The 23,357-nt window shown below is 45.5% G+C and overlaps 3 protein-coding genes and 1 long non-coding RNA gene across 5 annotated transcripts; 2 read left to right on the top strand and 2 right to left on the bottom strand.

The window, feature by feature from the left end:
• The first annotated feature begins 256 nt into the window (after nucleotides 1-256).
• hmgxb4b (HMG box domain containing 4b) lies at nucleotides 257-6,322 on the top strand. Of its 2 annotated transcripts, XM_027013408.3 has the most exons (12): nucleotides 257-353; nucleotides 1,277-1,405; nucleotides 1,491-1,569; nucleotides 1,709-2,023; nucleotides 2,361-2,561; nucleotides 2,772-2,875; nucleotides 3,054-3,135; nucleotides 3,550-3,614; nucleotides 3,822-3,939; nucleotides 4,309-4,550; nucleotides 5,128-5,250; nucleotides 5,982-6,322. In XM_027013408.3, the coding sequence occupies exons 1-12, from the start codon at nucleotides 351-353 to the stop codon at nucleotides 6,024-6,026; spliced, it is 1,506 nt and encodes a 501-aa protein (XP_026869209.3). In that variant the 5' UTR covers nucleotides 257-350; the 3' UTR covers nucleotides 6,027-6,322. The 2 variants fall into 2 exon arrangements, with proteins under 2 accessions (XP_026869209.3, XP_026869218.3); XM_027013417.3 differs by lacking the exon at nucleotides 5,128-5,250.
• Nucleotides 1,920-2,454, bottom strand: LOC145656945 (uncharacterized). Its single transcript, XR_014122621.1, has 2 exons — nucleotides 2,339-2,454; nucleotides 1,920-2,066 (listed from the first exon to the last, which is right to left on the bottom strand). It is a non-coding gene; the product is annotated as an uncharacterized LOC145656945 (long non-coding RNA).
• Nucleotides 6,323-6,574: 252 nt separating the features above from the next.
• LOC113580393 (uncharacterized) lies at nucleotides 6,575-14,260 on the top strand. Its single transcript, XM_035529297.2, has 6 exons — nucleotides 6,575-7,472; nucleotides 9,381-9,946; nucleotides 10,588-10,963; nucleotides 11,242-11,301; nucleotides 11,541-11,896; nucleotides 12,248-14,260. Exons 1-6 carry the CDS (start codon nucleotides 7,454-7,456, stop codon nucleotides 13,127-13,129), a joined length of 2,259 nt encoding a protein of 752 aa, XP_035385190.2. The 5' UTR covers nucleotides 6,575-7,453; the 3' UTR covers nucleotides 13,130-14,260.
• Nucleotides 14,261-16,263: 2,003 nt separating this feature from the next.
• Nucleotides 16,264-23,349, bottom strand: lyl1 (LYL1 basic helix-loop-helix family member). Its single transcript, XM_035530772.2, has 4 exons — nucleotides 22,783-23,349; nucleotides 20,236-21,216; nucleotides 17,435-17,529; nucleotides 16,264-17,147 (listed from the first exon to the last, which is right to left on the bottom strand). Exons 2-4 carry the CDS (start codon nucleotides 20,778-20,780, stop codon nucleotides 16,651-16,653), a joined length of 1,137 nt encoding a protein of 378 aa, XP_035386665.2. The 5' UTR covers nucleotides 20,781-21,216; nucleotides 22,783-23,349; the 3' UTR covers nucleotides 16,264-16,650.
• Between the last annotated feature and the right edge of the window lie 8 nt (nucleotides 23,350-23,357).

The raw sequence follows: 23,357 nt of genomic DNA, 5'->3' as shown, positions 1-23,357 counted from the left end.
GGATAATGGTTCTGAATTCCATTGATTGTTGTTATATAATTTTGTTCTCAACCAAGTACACAATTTATATCAATAAAGATCTTCAAATTGAATCTTTCGTTCATTTAGATCCTACGTATGATTTAAGTGTTCCCATAATTTTCTGGTGAAGTCCATTTATTTAAGAGCACATGAGCGGGATATTTTATTTTGAGAGCGTTGCCGGGCCACATGTTGGGTATCAGTTACGCTCTCAGATCACCCACTGGGGGCACGACTGAGCTTTTCCCACCATGTTGCGTTCAGTCGAGTAAAAAGCACTTCGGTGGTCAAGATGGCGAAGATAGCTTGAACTTTACGAATGGTTTCTAATGGTACATTCTTTTTCTGAATTGAAATGTTAATTGTCGTTAAAGGCGCAGTGATACCAATGACGTTATGTGCGCGGGAGCGGAAAGCTTGTGGTAATTCTGAGAGTTGACAGAGAGCTATTCTCTTTGAAAGTTAGGCAGCTAGTTAGCTATTTAGCTGGTTAGCTTGCTGCTGCTAGCCAACCGAAGAGACCAAGCTGAGGCGAGCCAGCAGCGCGAGCCGTGGGGCTAGCTAGGTTAGCTAGGTTAGCTAGGTAGCTAGGTTAGCCACGATGCTACCCTGCATACATTAGGAGCTTGTAAGAAGGGGTGTGTTAGCCACGCTACTACCCTAAAAATATTAGGAGCTTGTAAGCTGCTACTCTGCGGACAGGAGGTTGTAAGAACACACCTCGTTTTAGCTGGCTAGGAATACTGTTTTCAAACAAAGGCGGGAAGGCATTGTTTCTGCCTAGCTAGCTTCTCTCCTAACGTTACTGTGTCCATCTAATGCACCCGTCTCTGTTACATTCTGTTAGGCAAGGATAACAGCGCTTCCGAAACGTTTCACGCTGGAACCGTTACGGCAGTTATTAAGTTAAACGGAGGGTTCAAAATGACAGTAAACAATGCACTGCCGGTTTTGCCATCTTAATTTAAATAGTGTTAGTCTATCTCAGTTATACATCCTAGGGGCGGTTGGGACAGTGTGAAGTTTGAAGAGTAAAGTTATGTAATGATCTTAGTTATTTTATGTTTTTGGATCTTTGGTCAGTACAATAAATAAGTAATTTAAGATTTGTAAACTTTAACACCATAATATGGGAACTTTTACATTTGGTTTAACATTTGGTGGTAAGTACAATGATCTTTGTTACTGTAACATCATCTTTGTACAAGAAAAACCTTAGTCTCAGGGTTTTCTGGCATTACCTTATATTTGTCAGATGGAGAGTGAGGTGAGTCTGGTAGCAGGCCGCAGCCAGAGAGAAAAGAGGAGATCTTACAAAGATCTCCTGCGAGAAGAGGAGATCATTGATGCGGAGGTTCGCAAGTCCTCAAAGAAACGTCCAAAGGTGAGGAGACTATGGTGTAATGACAAGTTATGTTTTGTGCCAGCTGTGCCCTGAGCTCACCATGGGCTCTCTGCTGATCCCCAAGGACCCTGAGGGGCTTCCTGCAAGCAGTGAGATTCCCAAGAAGAAAAAGAAGAAGCATGACGATGATTATCAACACAAAGGTAGGCAGGAGAGTGAGTACTGGCCAAATAGCACCAGTTACAAAATGAATTAATAATAACGTATTGCATATATAACATATGTATTAATCATGCATGAGTTCATTAATATAGTGTCCCAATAAAACTTGTCCCCCAACAGATCATGGCTCTGGGTCGCACCACAAAAAGAAGAAAAGGCTGTCAGAGATCCATGGCTCTTCCCTGCCCTCACCTGCCCCCTCCAGCTCCCCCCAGACTGCCGTGACTGCCATGGGTCTCCTCCAGGCCATCACCTCCCCTACGGCTGTGGGCTCAGAACCAAGCCCCACGCTCCCCAAGAAGCCTTCGTACCCTTCTCTCCCCTCAGGGAAGGAGCGCCGGAGAGAGGGCGTGGTGGCACCCAAGTCTGCCAAAAAGAAGCAGCACATAGTACGAGAGGCACTGCCTGTGGTCGGAGAGGAGGTGGAGCTCGAAGGTGAGGCAGGGATGGCGGGAAGCTTTTCGCGTTGATTTCGGGTCTGTGGAGGACGGAACGTAAGGTTGTGCGACATCGATACAATTGTTCATGGAAGCAGCTGCCCTCTGGCTTGCTGATGTTTTGAGAAAATAAAATGTTTGGATTGAGGGGGCTTACAGTTCTGGAGTGATAGTGATGTCAGAATCACAAATTTTATTATTTGCCGAGTACACTAGACGGAAGGATTTTCTCATTTGCTGTTTATGAAAATAAAATAAACAAACATTACACTTAAACACAGATGGCAGTAGCTTCAGCGGTGCATGTACTGACCTATCTTCGTACCATGCCATAGGGCATTATGGGGGATCGTACGATCCGTTGGACGATGACAGCTCTTCCTCGGCAGAGGGCACGGAAAGTGGACAGCTGGTCATTGATGACTCCTTCACGCCATATAGCAAGAAGAGCAAAAAGAGCAAGAAAAGCAAGAAGAAGAAAGATAAGGAGAGGGAGCAGAGACGCAGCAGCAAAAGCACGAAGAAAACAGGAACAGGTAACCCCTGATCTAATTCTCATTCCTTGTGTCAAAATTGACTGTTGTGGTGACGTGAGGTTTTTTTTTTTTGTTTTTTTTTTGTTTTTTTTTTTTCCTCTCCTCTTTGTTTTGTGTGTGTCTGTGTGTTTGTGTTTGCACTGAAAAATTTGCCTTGATCTGTTGATTTGCCTTTCCCTGTCCATCACATCTCTGATTCCACTGCTGTAGACAACGGCAGCTCACAGGATGGTTTATATGGAATGGGACGATCAGGATTTCACAGTGAGAAGAAGAGAAAGAAAGAAGAGAAGGCCAGGTTAAAGGCTGAGAAGGTAGGGTGGCTGGGTTTGTAATTAAAGGCCCCATCAGGTGAAAATGAGACCACAAGTAAAAGTAGTAAAGAACACATATTATGTTAAGTGATTCCCATGACCCTACTCTCTCTCTCTCTCACTGTCTTCCCATGTCTCTCTCTCTCTCTCGCTCGCCCTCTCCCCGTCTTCCCCACAGGTGAAGCAGAAGGTGCTTACAGCATATCAGATATTCTGTAAGGAGTACAGGATAAGCATCCTGGAAGAGCAGCCGGGTCTGGGTCAGTACTTTTATACTTGCTCAGAGTGTCTGATGAGATTAAAGACCTTAAAGATTAAGATAAAGATTAAGAGAATCATAGCTTGATCAATACAGCTCAGACATCCAATGTGAGTTATTGCATGTATGTTAACTTATTAGGTAATTGCTTACCTGGTGCATCATGTGTAGGTTATGATTTAGCTTTTTTTGCTACCTCAGTTTTGTCTTTATAGGTCAGTTGAACATTTCACTGCCTTGCCTGGCCTAGTAATTTTATTTTAAAAGAGCAAAATAAAATAAGCATACTGTAATTTACTGTAATAACTGTAATAACATACCCTGCTCACATGCTGCAGTGTTGCTGATGGTACTGTTTTGACACCTGATTCAACCTTTAACCTGGGTTCTGGTTTTGTAATCCTGTTTACCACAGACTTTGGGGATCTGAGTAAGAAACTGGCAGATGCTTGGAAGCAGCTCCCCGAGGGAGACAAACAGGTCTGTGTCACCATGCAATGGTCTACGCAGGATATTCCTTATTAGTGCATCAATGTATATAGTAGTTAAGTCAAGCTTTAAGCATATCAACCTTTATACTGTAAATGAGATTTGTTTCTTACCAGAAGCCTTGCAAAAGGTGTAGGGTCACCTTGTGTTTAGAGGTGCACTGTGTGCTTGTAGTAAGCGCCTTATCGGGTCTCTCAGGTGTGGCGGGAGAGGGTGGAGTATCTACAGCACAAACAAATGAAGTCCGGAGCAGCCGCAGGAAAACACAGCAAACACAGCCAACCCAGACCTGCCAAAGACACCAACAAAACTAAAGGCCAGTAGACGGCACCGTTGTCGACTGCTGAGTCCTTGATCCCACCCCCCCTTAAGCCCTGTATGTTATAAGCATACTTAATGGATGAATCAGTACATCCAGGCATTTAGCATAGCAGGCCAAACCTGCTGCACAGGAAACAAAAGGACCCTGTGTACATTCATTCAGTAAGCATGGACAAATGGCTAATCATTGTTATGTAATAATTATAGAGCTGTAATAATGAGGAGACATGTAGTATACTGTACTGCTGTACTGTACTGCTTTATATAATTAATGCGAAACTTCCACTCTAGTAATGCAAGAATTCCACTCTAAGAGGCAGACTGATGATTTGGACTCAAAACTCTGACCCCACTCCCTCCACAGGTGTTGCAACGTTCCCGGGTGTCGTTACCTCAGCAACAGGAACGCCCACAACAGCAGGTGTCCCCAAGAGGGCGGAGCCAGTGGTTTCCCTGGCGCAGAATGGGGCGGTTCCGGTTCCTGCAACTGAGGCCTTGTCCTCCCCGCTCAGAGACCCGGATGTGGACCCTATCGATGCCGCAGCCCACCTGCAGCTGCTGGGGGAGTCACTCTCCCTCATTGGTCGCAGGCTGCAGGAGACTGAGGTGTGACAGGATTCCATCAATTAGTTCCTCGTTGATTTTGGGCTTGGAACTATAGGACATCTGTTTTCTGGCTACAAGCTCAGTTTAGATCTGCATAGATTTGGAGTGGTTAGAAATATGCCACAGGGACAGCGGTAGCAGCACCAGGTGTGCAGAAAAGGGCGGAGCTAATGATTGTTTAAGGGTGGTGGCAGTAATTGGACAGAATCAGACAGAACTTCACCAAGCCAAGTTTAGATCTAGATTTGCAGTGGCCAATAGTTAGATGAACTGAACCACCAACTCAAGTTTTGAGTACCGCGGTCTGCTCCCTCATGCCAGCAACGTAAAATATCGCTTTTGTAGGCCTGCACAACACTTCAGCTGAGATTGACTTGACTGACGTGAGAGAGACATGTCGTGACATGAGGCATTAATCGTTCATGATTAACTCCTAAACCCTGATCACTGTTTGGGTCCTCAACGTGCATCCAGAAAGTGACCCAGTGTGTCTTAATTAGTACTAAACATTAACTGTTTGTGTGTGTGTGCGTGTGTGTGCGCACGTGTGCGTGTGTGTGTGTGTGTGTGTGTGTAGGGTATGGTGACTGTCTCGGGCTCCCTCTCTGTGCTATTGGACTCTATGCTGTGTGCTTTGGGTCCTCTGGCGTGTCTCACTGCTCAGGTGCCAGAACTCAACGGCTGTCCTGCTCACATACTGGTACCTGCTCCATGCTGCCCTGTCCTTTAATATACACCCTCTCAGGCCCACCATTAGCCCACGCTACCTGGAACAGGGGGACCACGAGTTCAGAACCCTTGCTATAATGCTATTACACTTGTATTCATTATGTCATAAAGACTCTGGTAACTACTTGCTTATAACTGGTAACTCTTTGCTTATAAAACAGGTACTCGTTATAGTGGCCCATAATGTAGGGGTATGTGGTTATTACAGTAGTTTATATCATAATGGTACCCATAATAACACTAGCTTATAACAGGTGAACTAGTAAATACAGCAGCTTAAATAACAGGGCTGTTGATAACTGTTTCATCCTCAAAAAAGAGACTAGTCCTTCAGGACCACAGCATGGCACAGTTGACTGTTCCCTGTGGCAGTGTGCCTGATTCAGTTACTAATGACCAGTCCTGGAAAGGTTGAATAGGGTCACATCCAGCAAAAAGATCGCTGTATTGCTCTGCTGTGTCGTTGCCCTCTGGGATTGGAGTCAGCCGGCCTTGCTCGGTTAGGGTTAAGAACCAGTTCAGTATCCTCATAGTTTAAAATCAGTTTGGCATGTGCACATTACGTCCTGTGAAAATAAAAGTTAATCGCACTGAGTTAAGGCCCTGCAATCAAGTTACTTATAAACTGAGTGCTCAGTGTTAATGTTTCAATCTTCTCGATTGAAATTGTAGTCTCTAATTGTCTTTTTCTCTTTTCTCCAGTCAAACACTCTGGACAATATAGCCTATGTCATGCCTGGACTCTAAACACTACCAGGATCGTCTCTCACCCATACAAATACACTCTGTGTCCCTCTCTGGATAAAGGACCTTAGCTGATAGCTCCTCACGTTCAGGCTTTTGGTGGCCTAAACAACTGGTTTTCGAGGAAAGGACTTGAATTGCACATTTTTGCACTGGACAGACCACAGGAACATGTCTACTTTTAACATGCTTCTTAATCCATTGTTCCATTTTTATCCTGTTTTTGTTTTTTTTGTATTTCTGTTGGTGTGTGTTTGGTTGTTCTTTCAATTAAAAGTATTTTAGCGATCTCTTTTAAATGATGTGCAGCTGCTCTGATTTTGATATTTCTGTGTATTTAGAATGGACAAGTCACTCATTCACTGTTGATAGTTGCTCCAGATTTTATTAGTACTTCAAAAACAGTTATGCAGAGAAGTAATGTTTGGAGCAAGGTTTGATCTGTCTTGTGCTTGGGAGGAGAAGCGTCCAGAGAGTTTAGACTGAGTTTATGCGCGCACACGCACCCCCCCCCCAAGAAGACGAGGGAAACTGAACAAGTAGTAGATTCTCTGTCACTGCACACAAGTACCCATATTGCTTTTTCTTTTGTGCCATTTGTAAAACATCTTTTAGTGATAGCCATCATGAGGCTTTTGTAGATCCGTGTTTAGACGGTGTTGGTTAGTGGTTAGTTCAGTGTCTGATTTTAGAAAGATCTTCTAAAGCCCTTTAAATAAGGAAATCTTAAGTCTGGATCTGTTAATGCTAAATTCTGTGTTCAGTTGAAATAGCTTAGCCATTTGTTTAACACATCCTTATGTTGCTAGGTAACCTCTGGCTACACACTGACTTGAAGAAGTGCCCGACACACAACAAAACAAAAGAATACATATTTGATTTTTGAGGAGAATTCATGTTTGCTACTGGAGTTCATGTGCATTATTTGGTCATTTAAGTTTCCCCTAAGAGGCGCTGAGGGGTTCTGGTAGCCAGGTAAGAAGTCTTTTCGAAACCAGTGTGAGCTGTCATTTCCAGTGAGGCCTGAGTGGAGAGCAGGGACTGGCTGGTGTTGAGGAAGTACGTGTTGCTTCTCACAGCTATTGCGTGCCGCTCTGATTGAGCAGCAGGTTTTGGTACCGGGCACATGACTCACACATGACAACTGTCCACCTCCACCCAGCATCAGAATGTATGGAAGGCAGTGAACAATGGTTATTTAATTCACTGTAGGTGTGTGTGTGTGTGTTTGCTGAGGAGCGCATGCAGGTGGGTGGAGACAACCGGCTGTTTTTTTGTTTGTTTTTTTCCTCCAAGATTCCAGACAGAGAGTAGAGGGTGGGGGGAATGGTACTCCTGGTGTGACACAGCCAGCTGCGAGGCTCTGACAGGCCACACTACAGTGAAAGAGGGCAAGACGAGAGACACTGCCCTGCTGAAGAGAAGAAAACATGGATTTGCTGTGTCGAGGTAAGAAAAGTGAATTCTGCCTTTCATATTTTGGGTGACTAACATTTAACAATTACATTAGTAGTTAGTTTATTTGATGAAAATGAATGATCTGTTTGTAAGTAATGGGTGCTAGAGTGAAAATAAGACTACATTTAATGGCTTTAATGTAGCTACATAAATTACACAATGCGTTTTATTTGCAGGATTGAGTCTACCCGTACTGGACTTTATTAAAGTCACTTTAATTACGTGTTCCAGCTGTCCACATTGTTCTCATACTTTCTTACCTTAGACACAGGACAGGGTCATGTGGAGAACTGAAACAGTGGATGAGATGATGAGAAAAGCTTTTTAAAGAATTGAAAAAGCACATGTGCTTTTTAAATAATTGATTAAGATCTAATTGAGGCACAGGTGATTTTTAAAGAAGTGATTAAGATCTGATTATGAGGCACAGGTGTTTTTTAAAGAATTGTTGTCACTATAGTTCTCTGCTACTAATTTAATGGTTTAAAAAAACAGCTATTTGAAGCCTTTAAAGACACATAAAGCCCAATAATGCCAGTCATTACTGCATGAAAGACAGATCTAAATGGTTGTAGATGGTTGACATTCCTGGTTTGACATATCACAGTAGGGTGGCTCTAAATACCTTTCAGGAGTATAGTGATACGCAGAATCATTAAAGTGAAGATCATTCAGCAAGGAGCAGGTTCCATCCAAGTGTGTGTGTGTGTGTGTGTGTGTGTGTGTTTGTGTGTGTGTGTGTGTGTACGTACGTGTTTGTGTGTGTGTACGTACGTGTTTGTATGTGTGTGTGTGTGTGCACCCCTCCTTGCTGAATGTCGTTGAACAGGCCTGACAGGGTGCTTAATATGAGACTGTGTGTCTTAGTGCAGATACCTGGAAAATTATACCTCAACGTATACTTGAAGTTTAACCCACTACTTGGTCTGAAACGAAGTGTGAAGCAGAGAAGGACCCACAAGAAGGACACCCCTACACACACACACACACACACACACACACACACACACACACACACGCAGTAGGGTGAATATAAATACCTTTCAGGAGCATAGTTATGTGGAGAATCATTCAGCAAATTGAAGTGAATATCATTCAGCAAAGAGCAGGATCTGTGCAAAGGGGTGTGTGTGTGTGCGCGCGCGCACGCGTGCACCACTACATAGCTGAATGTTGTTGAACAGACCTGACAGGGTGTTAAATACGGGAGTGTGTGTGTATCAGAGCAGATACCTGGAAAGAACCTCCTACTTGGTCTGAATACAACCTGTGAAACAGACCCACAATACCCCCCGAGAAATTCTGCGAAGGGAGATCAAGACTCAAAGCTTTCTAAGTCAACAGCCTTTCGCTAAGCAGTTAGAACAGACTCGAACTCCATGCTACCCTATTTTATTCTTTATATTTCTTTTGTTTTGTTGGTTCCTCTTAATTTCTTGTATTTTAGTTCAAGTTCATCCAAATTTGCTCACCACAGCTGATATGAAGCAAGCTTGCCTTGCTGTGTTGATTGTGACACCTGACCACTGATACCCTAAACTCCTCCTTCTTAAGGGCCAATGCGGAAAGGCCTAGGACTCTCTAACTGGGCCAGCTCCAGAAATCCAGTCTCATGGATCAATAACCCTAGTTGTCTCGTTACTGGCCCATATTGCTTGTGCAGGGTCGAGCCAGCAATGTGACGGAAAACGAATACTCTCTTTCAGTGCCGTCCAGGCGATATGATGTAGTAAATATGTTTGTACACCCCTGCAGTAGTGAATATGTTTGTACAGTAAATAATTTGGGCACCCCTGCTGTAGTGAATATGTTTGTACAGTAAATAATTTGGGCACCCCTGCTGTAGTGAATATGTTTATACAATAAATAATTTGTGTACCTCTTATCCACACTTTCCAGATGATCATGAGGAACGGCGCAGCAGTCTCCGCAGCCTCCCGGAGCTCCGCCTGGTCCTGGTGGGCAACATCGGCTGCGGAAAGACCCTGACGGCGGACACCCTCCTGGGCCAGAGCGCGATGTCTTCACCACTTGTCACGTGCAGGCAGTGTGAGGTGAGGCACGGCGTGTCGGCGGGCCGGCGCCTGGTGCTGGTGGAGACGCCACGCTGGTACTGGAGTGGTCAGAAGGTGGAGGACAGCGTGCTGCAGGAGACCGAGAGGGCGCTTGCCCTGACCGCGCCCGGCCCCCACGCCTTCCTCATCCTGGTGCCCGTCGGCCAGTTCACAGAGATAGAGGGGCGGGTGCCGGGCCAGCTGGAGCGCGCCTTTGGACCGGGGGCGCTGGCACACACCCTGGTCCTGCTTACCTGCGGCGATTACCTGTTGGGCCGCGACCAAGAGAACTACCTGAGGCGGGAGGAGGCTGCCCTTATGGCCATGGTGGAGAACTGCAGCGGACACTGGCATGTGATTAACAACCGGCAGCCGCAGGAGAGACAACAGGTTGCATCTCTTCTAGAGAAGGTCAGAGAAGGATGGGTTTCTGCCTGCTAAGTGTTAAGTCACATACACTAATATAAATGCTAATTTACATTTATGGCATTTAGCTGATGCTTTTATCCAAAGCGACTTAACTTATGACTGAACTTGAGCAGTTGAGGGGTAAGGGCTCAAGTTGAGGGCTCTGGGGCCAGCAGTGGTAACTTGGTGGTGATGGTGAGGGTCAACCTTCCCATTACTAGTCAAGTAATGTACCTTAATCCCTGAACTACCACAGCAGTTAGTTTACATGCTAATGAAACTGACGGTCCCTGATTACATGATAATAATAGTTTATGAATGATAACAGAATTCTTAATTTCAGTGGTGCAGTGTTGATGGTGGGTTTATAATTATAAGTGCTTTTCTTGACAGCTTCTAGGCATTTTCTAGATACAGTGAGGGATGAAATAATGCTATAAATGGCCCTTCTTTATTGAAATTGGTTTTGGAACAAATTGTTCAGAAATAGACCCCTCATTACTACACTAAAAACATTTTCAGGGAAAAATCCCTACAGTGTACTAAGACATGCATTAATGTCTTTCTAGTAAACTCATTTTCTGTCATCTGTTAAATTTAGCCCCCAGAGGGGTCATTAAGGGTCACTCTGTCTGGTCACCTAGGTGGAGCAGCTAGTGGAAAGGAATGGGGGCTGCTACCTGCAAAGTGCCATCCAGAGAGAGGTGGCGGCATGCGCTCAGGAGAAAGAGCAGGAGCTGCAGAGGAGACGCAGTCTCCAGGAGGAGAACATGGTGGAGTCTGACCACAGCATGCCGGCATACAGCTCATGGAATGGAGCGACTTGGAAGGAGGAGTTTGGGAGGATGGAAGGTGCAGGAGAGAGAAGGATGAGCAGGAGCACGGAGGAGGAAGGGGGCGGAGTGACCACACAGCACTTGGCCAATGGTCTTCACTCGCAGCCACCGCTGTGGGAACCGGAAACGGGTTTAGCTGAACACGAGCAGTTGCTGAGGAGTTCCAGTTTCAAACTGAATAAAGGTGCAACAGCTCACACTGATAACTGAGTTAGCTTCATTGTTGATCAGAGTACATGGTCCATGCAATTCCACAAAGTAAACTTGGTCTTGGATTATCAGAGATTCACTTTTCAAATGTTTTTGATTTCTCTGTAAAATCAGCAACATTAGACTGTAATTTCATTTCATATGAAAGGCCCTGGCCATTGTGCACAGATCTGATATATTTCTCAACATCCAATATGTTTATTATGAACAACTTGAATTCTTTGTTCACAATATATATTTCCTCACCACTAGAGGGAGCCATTCTCAGTAAAATGACAGCGACCAAAGCCGACCAGAACTTTATAAGCAAAAGTAAGTTACAACCCCCTTAAGATGTAGTACATTGTCTTTAGACTTGAGCCTGTTCCATTTGATTTGTAAGTCAACACCTTGTGTAATGTGAGGACATTTCTCTAGTTTGCACCCTCCCCCAGTTTTTAGCTTGCAGTTGGAAAGTGCACTTGCTGTTCAGTGACTGCAGGATTTGCCAGAGCTTCTACACTGAGCAGTTAAGTGGTTTAGTATCTCACTGGCATTTTGTCTTTTCTCAGTTCACCATCCCATCACCTCTACAGGCGACACCAGCCCTGCTCCGCCTTCGCCCAAAGCCAGCGTTGTCCCTTCCTCTGCCTCCGCTTCCTCTACCTCCACTTCCTCTACCTCCGCATCCTCTGCCTCCTCTTCCTCTCCCTCCTCTTCCTCTACCTCCACCACTGCTCCCTCTGCTGGTCCCCCTATGGAGCGGGATGCACTAAGGCTGGTCCTGCTCGGTAGGTCTAGTTCCGGGAAGAGCACTGCTGGGAACGCCATCCTTGGCCGGCAGGAGTTTAAGTTGCGTCGGGCTGGTACCTTTGGGTCCACCACAAAGCAGTGTGGGAGGGGGATGGCTACTGTTGGAGACAAACGGGTCAGTACATCTTGCTCACTGCTTTGTCACACATGGCTTAACCTTTCAAAATGTTGTAACGCCCTTATAAAAACCTTTTGTAAGTTCAGTTTTTATGACTTGTACTACAAATTCAATCTGTTGATTATTTTTCACTAATTATACACATGCGACTCACTGTCAATGTTTAGGCCACCCAAAGGGCTATAGCACTGTTAATCAGCACAGGGAAGATGAAAGTTTATTATAATCTTGCAACTATTCAGCTCTCAGTTCAATGTCAAATGTCACAAGCAATTGTAACGCAGTGACAAAATTAACTACGTATTCAGAAGCGGATTTACAGTCAGTCTGCCTTCGTTGCTGTCTCAGGTGGCCGTGGTGGACACCGCACCCTGGCTGTGGTCCGACTGTTCTGCAGACGAGGCGAGAGCCCACCTCTCATCCTGCACGGCATTGTCAGCGCCAGGTCCCCACGCTTTCCTGCTGTGCACGCCTATCACGCTGTCCGGCCACTCCACCCTGCGCTCCCTGGCTGCTGTGGATGCCACGTTTGGCCCTGGCGCCGTCCTGCACCGCACACTGGTTCTCTTCACGCACGCGGACCTCATGGAGGATGGTGCCGCTCAGGGGCCCCCTGACGTGGAGCGGTATATCACTGCCAAGCGGCCCGAGATGCTGGAGCTGGTAGAGAGGTGTGGCGACCGCTACCACGTGCTGGAGGGTGAGCGGAGCGTGGACCAGCTCCTGGAAAAGGTGGAGCAGTTGGTGAAGGAGGGCGGGGGGAGCTGCCACGGCTTCCAGCAGCTTCCCGAGCTCACGGAGCCCTTCAGACAGGGCTCAGCCGCTGTTGAGGGAACGATGCCTTTCCGAAGAGACAGGGGAGGGGTGGAGCGGCTGGTGGAGATGGATCGAGGCATCTCGGGCACTCTCCACGCTCTGAGAGAGGAAGAGGAAGATGGGGAAAAGGAGGCAGGACAACAGAGAGTAGGGCTGGAGAATAGCGGGAAACTAGAGGAACCTGGCACCTCGCCCTCGTCTTCTTCACGGCTATGGTCCTTCCTCAGTTCCATTGGAGGGATGGCAGGAGCAGGTGCCAAGCGTGTGCCTAAGCCAATAGCTGGAGGGGCGCTGGTCGGAGGAGCAGTGGGACTGTTTTATGGAGGACCTTTGGGAGGCGCTGTAGGTGCTACAGCAGGATCTGTAGCTGCAGAGGTGGGGAGAAGAAAATTCAGCAAAAGCAAAACAGACTGACACCACAGACTTCCAGAGAGCTCGGGCGATTTCAGGAAGCAGAGTTTTCTTGGTTAGCCGTGTAACTTAAAATGATTCTCCACTGAGAAACCTTCTCCTACTTTTTCCCAGCCAGATAACACAAATGATATGATCCAAAGCCCTCACTGACTAGACTGGAAATGGACAACTTTAGCTGATCATTTCAAAACCAGGCACTTCCCAGATTTTGAGTACTGATTTAATTTCAAAACTGTTTAAAAGCAGAAGGTGTACGGGAACATATCCTGTTGTGTTGCCTTTTTCTCCAGTTAACCAGGAAAACCAGTTTAGTGAAATATCCTGCTTGTATATTGCTTATATTGTTGCATCTATTGAGTACAAAAAGCACCACATCTCAGGCATTTATAAGTGTTGTATTCAGTTCAGCTTAAGCCTTGTTGTGTGCATTATTTATACTTCTGTCCCAGTTTCTGTCCTAAACTAAAAACATGATCTCATATGAGAATACCAAGCAGATGTGTAATTTAGTGAAAGACTAGTCTTAATGTGTGCCTGAAGGAAGCAGCTATCAGCTGAGTTGGAGGCATCGGCCTTCAGACAGGGAAAGTCAAAGCGCTGCCCTGGAACTAGAACATAATGACGTAACCCTAACGGGACCTACCAAGACTACCAGGACTACTAGGAGTTGAATAGGCCTGGTCTGTTGAATTCTGTTGCCATACCTCTGCTCAGAACAATAGTGTTGGGAGCTGGACACACTCTGAATGGGAGTTATAATCTAAGAACAGTGCATTGTAAAGTTGTAGCATAGAAGGCAACATTAAACTCATATGACCTTACCTTTGACATTGAGCCCTTTGAAATGTTTGCTTAGAGTTCTCTCTGTTTTTGTGTTTTGTATTTTTCCAGTGTGGCACTATTAGATGTGTGCACATATGTGCGTGGATTTGTTTGTGTGTGTGCGTGCGTGCGTGTGTGTGTGACCCTGGCCAGAGGAAGCGCTCCATGTCATCAGGGATGTCGTAACCGCGGTAACTGCAGCAGGAATGATGAAATGCAGCAGGTGGCCCAGTGCTGTGCCAGCAGTGAGGGTGTGGTACCCACAGTTCTTTGCTGCAGGGCACTGAGGATAACAGTATGAAGGGCGGTGGGGGGAGGGGGAGCAGTAGGAGGTATTTATCTGTATGGCACAGACCACTCTACCACCCCCACGCCTGCTCTCCAGGGCCCCCCATATCAGAAGCCAGACACAGCAGGGGTAGACGCTGTCCTCCATGCTCACTCAGTCACTGACCTAAGAGCCCCTTACGCCTCCCATCCAGCTTTCGTGGGGGCATAGGTCCCAACGAAACCACACGATACTAGCCTGAGCTTCTTGCGGCAAGTGATTCAAACCGGTATTATAGGCTTATGCAAGTTTCCCTTCCTGTTGTGCCTTGTGTGTATGTGTGTGAGAGAGAGAGAGGGAGGAGGGAGGTGTCAGTGAAAGCACTTAGTGGTGCCCCCCCCCCCTTTTTTTTTCATGAGTGTGTTCCCATCGCTACTCTGTTTCAGGAAGCGGGCTGGCTGTCGATGAGACAGCACCAACTGACACCGCTTCCTGGACACCTGATAGAGGGGAAGGGGACTGTCAGTATGGGACAAGACCATAGTCCCCATGACCCAAAGTATACACTCCCTCCACACCAGCGTCCTCACCCCCCCAGGGTACCTGACCCCAGCCACGACTCCTCGGTGACCGCACTCGCAGCTGCAGTGGGAAAAAATGTGCTCACTCCGTCTCGAAGGCCAGAAAGCGGCTGCCCCCCCTTCGCTTTTTTTCCATCCCATTCCGATTCTCACAGCACTGTCATGGATAAGCTATGTCCGGTTACAGGACGCCGTCTAGCGGACTTTCCCCTCCTCGTCGTTGGAGCTTCGCTTGCTAATGGCTCTGTTATTCCTACGCTTCGTGTTACATTTGGCAGTTTACTGTGATAAATCTTTCATCCTGTCCGCTAAACACAATAGCATCTGCACCGGTCTGTATGCGAAAGATGCCTGTCTGTTTATTACAGCAGAGCTTTCATGCTGTCATATATTGTTTTCCTTCTCTAAAGGTTTATAGATTTATTTTATCTTTATTACAAAATGGCAGGTATAACAGGAATTCCTCATCAAGATTGTTTTTAATGTATGAAAGTTTGCAGGTGCTATTCAGTTTGAGATTTCAGTATATTTCATTGTTAGACACTGTAAGTTTCAACTTTTTTTTAAACAAATTTCTCTTGGTTTCAGTAGGGTACTGAAACATGACCACATTTGTAGACTTCCAGAGACCAGTACTGTCTGCAAAAACTGTTTTTTTGGAGCGGCATGCAGAGGCTAGTACCTGCTAAATGTACAAAAGGAAAGATAACCGGTGAGCTTGTGACAGGGCTATGAGGTCCCAAAGCACACTGATGCACGTGGAGAGCGAAGGTTAGCCTGACCAGTTCCACAGAGTAGATGAAAATGTTCTTGCAGGCCAGGACAGGAAGGTGTCAGAACACCCAGCTTGCTGCGTTTGGGGCTGCGTAGCTGCAGACTGGTCAGTGTACCCATGCTGACCCCTCTCCACCACCCAAAAGTGCCTACACTGAGCATGAGAGCATCACAACTGGCCCATGGAGCAATGGGTTTTCTAAAGGCAGTGGCCTCTTTCAACAGGAAAATGTGCCCTCCCACACTGCAAAAATTGTTCAGTAATTATTTGAGAAACATAACCAAAAGTTCAAGGTGTTGACTGGGTCTCCAAATTCCCCAGGTCTCAAACCAATTGAGCATCAGTGGAATATGCTGGACAAACAGGTTCAATCCATGAAGGTGCCACTTACAGCATCTAAATGCGCTACTGTACCAGCAGATACCACAGGACATATTCAGTGGTCATGTGGAGTTCGTGCCTCAGTGGTTCAGAGCTGTTTTAGTGGCATGACGGGGACCTACACAATATACGTTTCAAAGTTTTTAAACATTAAAGAGGGGTTTTATGTTATGGCTGATCTGTTCTATTAGACATTTGTATTATAATACTTTATAATTATAATAGTTTATAATATGAATTTATATTGAAATGCTGCTAGAGGAAAAACACACTCTTGTTTTTAATAAGAGGATGTCGACTGCGGAACCACAAACCCAGAATTTCTATTTATTCCTGCTGTCTACGATACAGAATGTCACAATGTCTTCAAAAATACAAAGCTTGTTCTTTTTTCCCTGATAGAGGAAACCCAAATGAAGAACTAGCAAAATGCCGTGGCATCACATTTACTGTGAAATCAGGATCAGGGGCTCAGAAGGGTCCCCACTGATGTTTAGTTTGGGTGTAGAGACACAGCAAACCCAAAATAAAGTTTAAAAGTCATTATAAAAATAATAGCACAATACCACAAAAACCATCCACATACACTCATACTACACAGTTATCTTTGGAACAATTGTTCCTCTTTGTCAGTTCGTCATTTCCCAGAGTGCTCCAGTGTTTGGCACGTATGAAGCCCATGGGATAGGTGATGTCACCGCTGGTATCCGCTCACTGTAACAGTCTGAATCTGCTCCTTCATCTCCATCATCCCCTTGCTCACACCTGCATTTATGATGTCAGGATTCTGCAGAACCGGTGTCTCCTCACTGTCTGTGTCACCATAGCAACTGGACCCTGGCGACGTGGTTAAGGCGATGATGGAGTCTGTGGAGTCTCTGTCGCGGAGGGCCGTGGCCAGAGCGGCGCGGGCCGCAGGGGGCTTCTGGCGGGTGAGCCGGTCACCATCACAGTTGCCCGGCGCGTCACCGCCCTCCTCGGCCCTGCCGCCGGACTGGTCGTTCAGCAGTTTGACCAGGAAGTTGATGTACTTCATGGCGAGACGCAGGATCTCGTTCTTGCTGAGCTTCTTGTCGGGCGGGTGCGTGGGGATGAGCTTGCGCAGCTCGGAGAACGCGCCGTTCACGTTCTGCTGCCGCCAGCGCTCGCGGCTGTTTGTGAAGACGCGACGGGCCAGCTTCTGCGGAGGACCTGAAAGAGACCCACGCAATCCTGCTGGGGTAAATTACACGGGCAATAGACAAAGCATGCATTCTGTACACCATTAATGAATGCAGCTACAGTGTTAACATGCTTTTGTCTCACTTGCACAGATGTATCACTGTGGTAATTATTGGACACGGTTTAAAAAAAAATGTTTTAAAGATTTTTTTGAAAATTAACATTAAAAGGTTATAGCTTTCTATCTCAGGTTGGGGAAATCGGCCTATCGAGTTCCATCACATGGACAGACAGAGCAGGGAGGAGTTCTGACTCACACTCAGTGAGGTCCAGGTCAAAATGGGCCGGTGGCCTTCTCTTAAGTCGACTGTTGCTGAATAGACCATAGTTACCAGAGGCACCAAGGAAGGAGCTGCAAGAGGAAGAGGAGTTAAAATACACCAAGTGTGTCACTTTCTAGCCAAACCAGAACTCTGGAGTTAACACAGCCACCTGCAGGTTTACAATCTGCTCCTGAGAGAGCAAAACAGAAAAGTAGCTGCAGCAAACTATGCTATTCAACCCACGTGCCGGGATGGAAAGAGAGCCTTAAAAAGCAATTATCTAGGCTTTGATGAGTTGCTGTGCTTGGATTGAACAGATGTGACCAGTCGAGACCTGACTTCATTACAGCTGCTCGCTGAAGGATCAAGGATCTGGAGGAGATCTTTACTTGTTTAGGTTGCCACGGCTGCACTTGGGCAGCCTGTTGAATCAATCATTTTATCTGCATACATGCTGAATATCCTGCATCTTTTGCTCAAAGGTTGATGAGGAGCCATGATTCTGAAACTCTTGTCCTGATTCTGGAAGATCACCATTGGCTGGGAAGAGAGGGAACCGTAATCTGAAAAATGGAACCAAAGGAGAGAGGCCGCATCTGTGCCGTGGGCACACAACACCGCTGTCAGCGCAGGGAAGACGGACGGAGGCTTGTGACACAGGTCAAGTCTGTGGGTGTGGGAGGCAGGTGCTACTGGGGTTTTTCCTCCCCAGTTTCCCAAAAGCATCGTAAATGCAAAGACTGCCACAAAGTAATGAGACGGGACTGCTGTGTAGAGCCTGAAGTCTCTCCCAAACCCTCCTTAATGGTAAACATGGACCCTGCAAAAAAACATCGTTTGTATGCCTTTAATTGTGCATCGGTGAACAAACAAAATGCACTCTGGTAGAGCTGCAGTTTGGTAAAGGCTCTCATGGCTGGTTTGAATTGTTTGAATCGCTGCTTTGAATCGTTACTGGCAGTATTCTAGTCAATGATGTAGCCCCACCCATCAGGCAGAAACCTACTGGGTTGGGGTCCTGAGCCTACATAATCTCGTCCTAGAAGATCCAGAAATGTTGAAAATAAGAGGCAAAAAAGATCAGGAGTTTTGCCTTGAAAAGTAATTACTTTTGGAGATAACTTGAGCTCGTGCTTCCTCTTCTTAACTGAAAAAGCTGTGTGGTGACTGTAAAGCATCCTTGGGTTCCTTCTAAGGCCCTATATAAATAACTTAATTCAGCATTCATTCCTGAACATGAGTGCAAAAATGAAACACTTGTGTAATACTCCGAGGAACGTTACTTCCTTGGCTGCCTGGCACCACCTTTTTTGGTGCGTTCAGTGCCATTTAGTTAAACAAGTACTAGTTTAAAACCAGGCGTGGATTGTGATGATCAGTTATGCAAATGATCTGATGCTAACTGGTCTGTACTATAATTGGCACATTAGCATTTTTAGATGAAACACACTAAGTATAGCTGGCGCTATGACATCTTTGGTTTGTTATGCGTCATATGATGCTCATGGATTGCTACAGCTGAACATCATAATGACAGATCAGTCAAAAAAATCAAGCAAGCATTGTGAGTTTACAAAATTCTGTTCAACGGTCATGTGGGAGGGCCCAAGTGTAAGTATTGGAAAAGCCTGAACCAGATGACAGAGCATCTAGTCTCAAAATGATCGTGTCCTGTTCATTTTGATACTGATTCCATTTCCTCCCTCATTATCTCATTAACCTGTAATTAATCCTGAAATAATCCATTGTCAAGCTTGTCAATATTTTAAAGTTCTTTAAACATGTTATACTGCAGCACCTCAAAGGATCACACAAAGATCTAAATCAATCTAAATTAAAAGTAGATGATATAATAACCTGCATAACTGTGGTCATCTGGACCTAATCTATTGTTTTGAAAGCATTTAGCCAAAACCTCACTATTGTTTGTAATGAGTATTTCTCTTGAGCTATGTTCTCTTGAACATAGATCCTAATCTATATAAAAAACATCAGCCCCAATTTGTACACTAAGGAATCTAAGGTTGTCCCTAATACTAGTACTAAAACTAGAAGTAATTTTACTATATTTTACTTAATTGAGTAGTAACATCTCAGTTGTAAAAAAAAAAAAAAAAAAAAAAAGTAAATATTTATATTAAAGTGCTGAAAGACTCATGTTTAATATTTAATTACTTTTAAATAGTAATTTGTCACACCAAAGTTTACTATAAAAGCTACAAAGTACTTTGCTTTAATTTATTTACCTTCTGTGAGAAGATCCCAGTAAACCTGTGCTATCAGTGATTCTAGCCCAGAGATCACATCTCTATAGTTCAATTCAAAACCCAAATAGTAGTCGTGAACCTTGTTGACCTTCCCTAACAACATAACTTACTAAAACAAATGTTATGCTTAATTCAAAATGTTCTCCGAAGTAGCAGAACTAGTTCAGTTAACTAATTTTCTAAACAATATATTACTCTGGCAGTGGCTAAAATAAACCACGATCCTTTCCTTTGATATTTATAAATTACTTGTTTATTTCCAGCATCTTAAATGGACTTAGTACTCTCAAAGAGTGTCGGAAACAAAGGGAACTGACCCACAGCATATAACGGTCTATTTATGGAGACATATTTCGGTTGCATAGTGTATTCCATGAATCCCTCCTACCATCCTAGGTGTCTGTGCTCCTGCTCATCTCTCATGGTTTTAGCCCTCAGCCCTGTTTTCACTACAACCTCCTCTCACTTCTGGTGGGAGACTGCAAACTGATCCATTAACCTCAAGCTGCAGCCCAGAGAGCTCCTTACCTGTTGAGCAGCGGATGTGTAGGCAGGAACTGGTGCGACAGGAGAGCTCCAGGCGGGGCCACGGTGGATGTTGGATTAGCCCCAGAGAGAGAGGCCAGCTGGGCTAGCCTGATCTCTCCTGGGCCATGGGGCAGGTGGGGAATGGGGTGCAGGGCAGTCAGCTGGGGCAGAGGAGGCTTGCTGTGGGCCAGGCTGATGACAGGGATGTTGGGTGGCAGCGTGGCGGTGGTCGAGGAGGGGGTAGAGGACGGCGTGATGGTGGAGGTGGTAGGGGCGGTCACGCGCGTGGCCCCCGGCAGCTGGGGCGGCGTGGCTGGCTGCACAGCCGCCGGTTCGTCCTCCGCACTGATTGGCTCAGGAGGTTGCTCCAAAGGGTGCTCCACGGCAGGGCTACCGGGGCTCGTGCCGATGTGGCTCTCTGTGCGGTTAGTCTCGTTAGCCGAGGGGCTGCTGGTGCACGGCGACAGAGTGTGGGGAGGGGTGAGGGGGTCAACCACCGGGAGTGTGGGGGGGGGAGAGACAGCGTGCTCCAACTTCTCCATCATGGCCCTCCCCTAAGCCTGTCTCTCTCTCTCGCTCACCCTCTGTGTCTGGAGGCACAGATATACTCCTGGATATGGCCGGGCTTCTGATGCCGTAGTTAGAGCCGTAGCTCTGTACCACAGGTGTGCTTTTGGCTGTCCCTTGCTCCAAGATAAAGGGCACAGGAGAGCTTAACCTCCACCTTTTTCTTTCCTTGCTTGAATCAGGAGGAAGCTCGTGAGTGGAGCCAGGAGTGTGTGTGCTGACCGTGGCACTCCGAGGTTTGCCCTTTCGACTGGTGCCCTGCTGACACCACATCAGGCGGCTGTGATACCGAATTGAAAGTCTCTCCAGAGCTCACTGCAGAACAGCAGACGGTCGCTGACAGGCTTGCCAGACGTCTGGCTGCATTTTGTTTCCTTTTCGGTTCAAACGTCAACCATTCGCAGACCTACACAACTGTAGAAGGACATCAGAAATTGTAGTTTTAATAATTGAAACATATTACATGTAACATTAAAAAAAAGCAAGACAGTTTTTCACAAAAGTCCCTCACCTTTGTTTATTGTACATTTATTGAGTCAGTACAGCCTAACCTATAAGCTGTTCACATTTGAATAAACTGGGTGAGCATTTCTGAACACAAACACATTTGTCATGTTTTAAAAAGATCTTCTAAAATGTATTTAGGATTAACAACAAGAGCAATTTGGGAGACATTTAATATTTGAAACCAAGTTACACAGACCAGTGTAAAATCTTCACGGACTCTCACAGATGAGCCGAGACAGGTAATTAAGGCAAAGTTCCATGTTCTATTTTATTACCCGTGAAAGAATTAAACAAAGCGCCACTGGTCATCTGTTTTCGGACGGTATAAACACAGAGGGGCTGGGGCTCTGTGTTTGCGCGGCCTTGAGCGATTCACAACATGCTTTTGCAATCCAGATCCTTCCCCTTTCCACACAGTGCACTCTCTCAAATGACTTCCATTCACTCAGCGAGTTTCTCCTTTCTACCGATGCTTCGAAATATTCCTCGTTATTATGGTGCTCTTAGGTGGGGCTGTAACAGAGATGCTGTTTTAGGTGAACTGCGCTGTGGTGTACAGTCTGACAGTGGAACCTCCAGACATGGGGCTTCATACACCAAACAGTCATGCTTTTTGCCAGTTGGTTGATGCAGGTCAATCAAGAAAGCAACTGATTAATTATTTGATGGAATTAGCACAGACAAATGAGAGTGTATTTTCATATTCAAAATACTCTCTTCATGACCTGTACACTGTTAATTAATTACAAGTCTCTGTTGTTATTGAACATTAAAAGTTACATTTAGTTTTAATTTAGGCAAGGCGTACACTGGCAGTTTTTACATTTGACATTTGCTCTCTTATGTAGCTGAATGGTTAGGAGATTTCCATAAGTATACAATTTGACATTAATATTAAAACACCAATATAATTCTAGTGTTTGGACTTACCGGCACACTGAGGTGAGGTGCAAAAATAACCATATATTTAAGAACACCAGCAGGATGACAGTTACTCTAACTTACATCTTGAGTAATTTCATCTAAACTCCCTTGAAAAATTTTTTCATACTCATTAGCATATATGAGGTTGCTATGTCATAAATGGGCAGTTGTATGAAATAACTCAAAACAAGTAAACTATGCGGTTTCAATATAAGTGTTCTTACTGTTAAAGATTCTGAAAGTATATGCTTAATTTGCAATATAACTGTACTGAAAGAGTGCACGTACCCAATTACCTTTAATATACTCATCAGTTCATTAAAAAATGGTTCGTGCATCATTGCGTTAATACAGGAAGATTGAGAGAATAAATTAGCAAATAAAATTTTATTTTAATATAACCTGACAAAATATAACGGCTATAAAGTAGTTATATGTTAATTAGTTAAATAGAAGCAGCATTGTTATTGTGCACAAAGGCAGACAGATGAATGTCAATAAAGTCCACTTCCTTAATAGCCTCCCTGATAGCTTCCTTAAGGTACTTACCATGGTTGTGGACGGAATGCCGATCACACCCCTACACACATGCTTGCTGCGCTCCTCACTGCTAGTGTATGCGTCCGCATGTCCTCCACCGACAGCCTTGTGTGCCACAAACACAACCTCCTAGTCTTTCTCGCCTTCCATTCGTTCCACGCTCATATCTCTCTCTCTCTCTCTCTCTCTCTCTCTCTCTTTCTCTCTCTCTCCGCCCTTCTTGTCCACCTCTCGACAGCTCCACAGATGAGCCAGAAAGGTGCAGTGACTGCTTCTGAAATGAGTGACTTGTCTGAGTATAGCCTGGGATCACACAGTACAGTGGAACTACGGTGGAAGACACAGAACACTGCTGAAGCTTCCACAGGATCCAGTGTTTTGAGCAGAAGCCATTATTATTGTGAGGTGTAAATGGAGGTGAAGCATTTTCACCCTGTCCTCTTTCTTCTCCTTCTCTACTGTCCTCGTCTCCTCTTCCCCCCAGCAGACATGGTCTTCCAGTTGACTTCCACTTGGATAGGGATGTATTGGTCTATACAGAAAGAGGGAGACCAGGAGAGGGGAAGGAGGGAGGGAGAGAGAGA

The sequence above is a fragment of the Electrophorus electricus genome, chromosome 3, assembly GCF_041902795.1.
Source record: "Electrophorus electricus isolate QZ-2024a chromosome 3, ASM4190279v1, whole genome shotgun sequence".
Taxonomy (NCBI): Eukaryota; Metazoa; Chordata; class Actinopteri; order Gymnotiformes; family Gymnotidae; genus Electrophorus; species Electrophorus electricus.
Note: the sequence above shows the minus strand (reverse complement) of the source record. Positions and strands in the feature narration are given on the sequence as shown.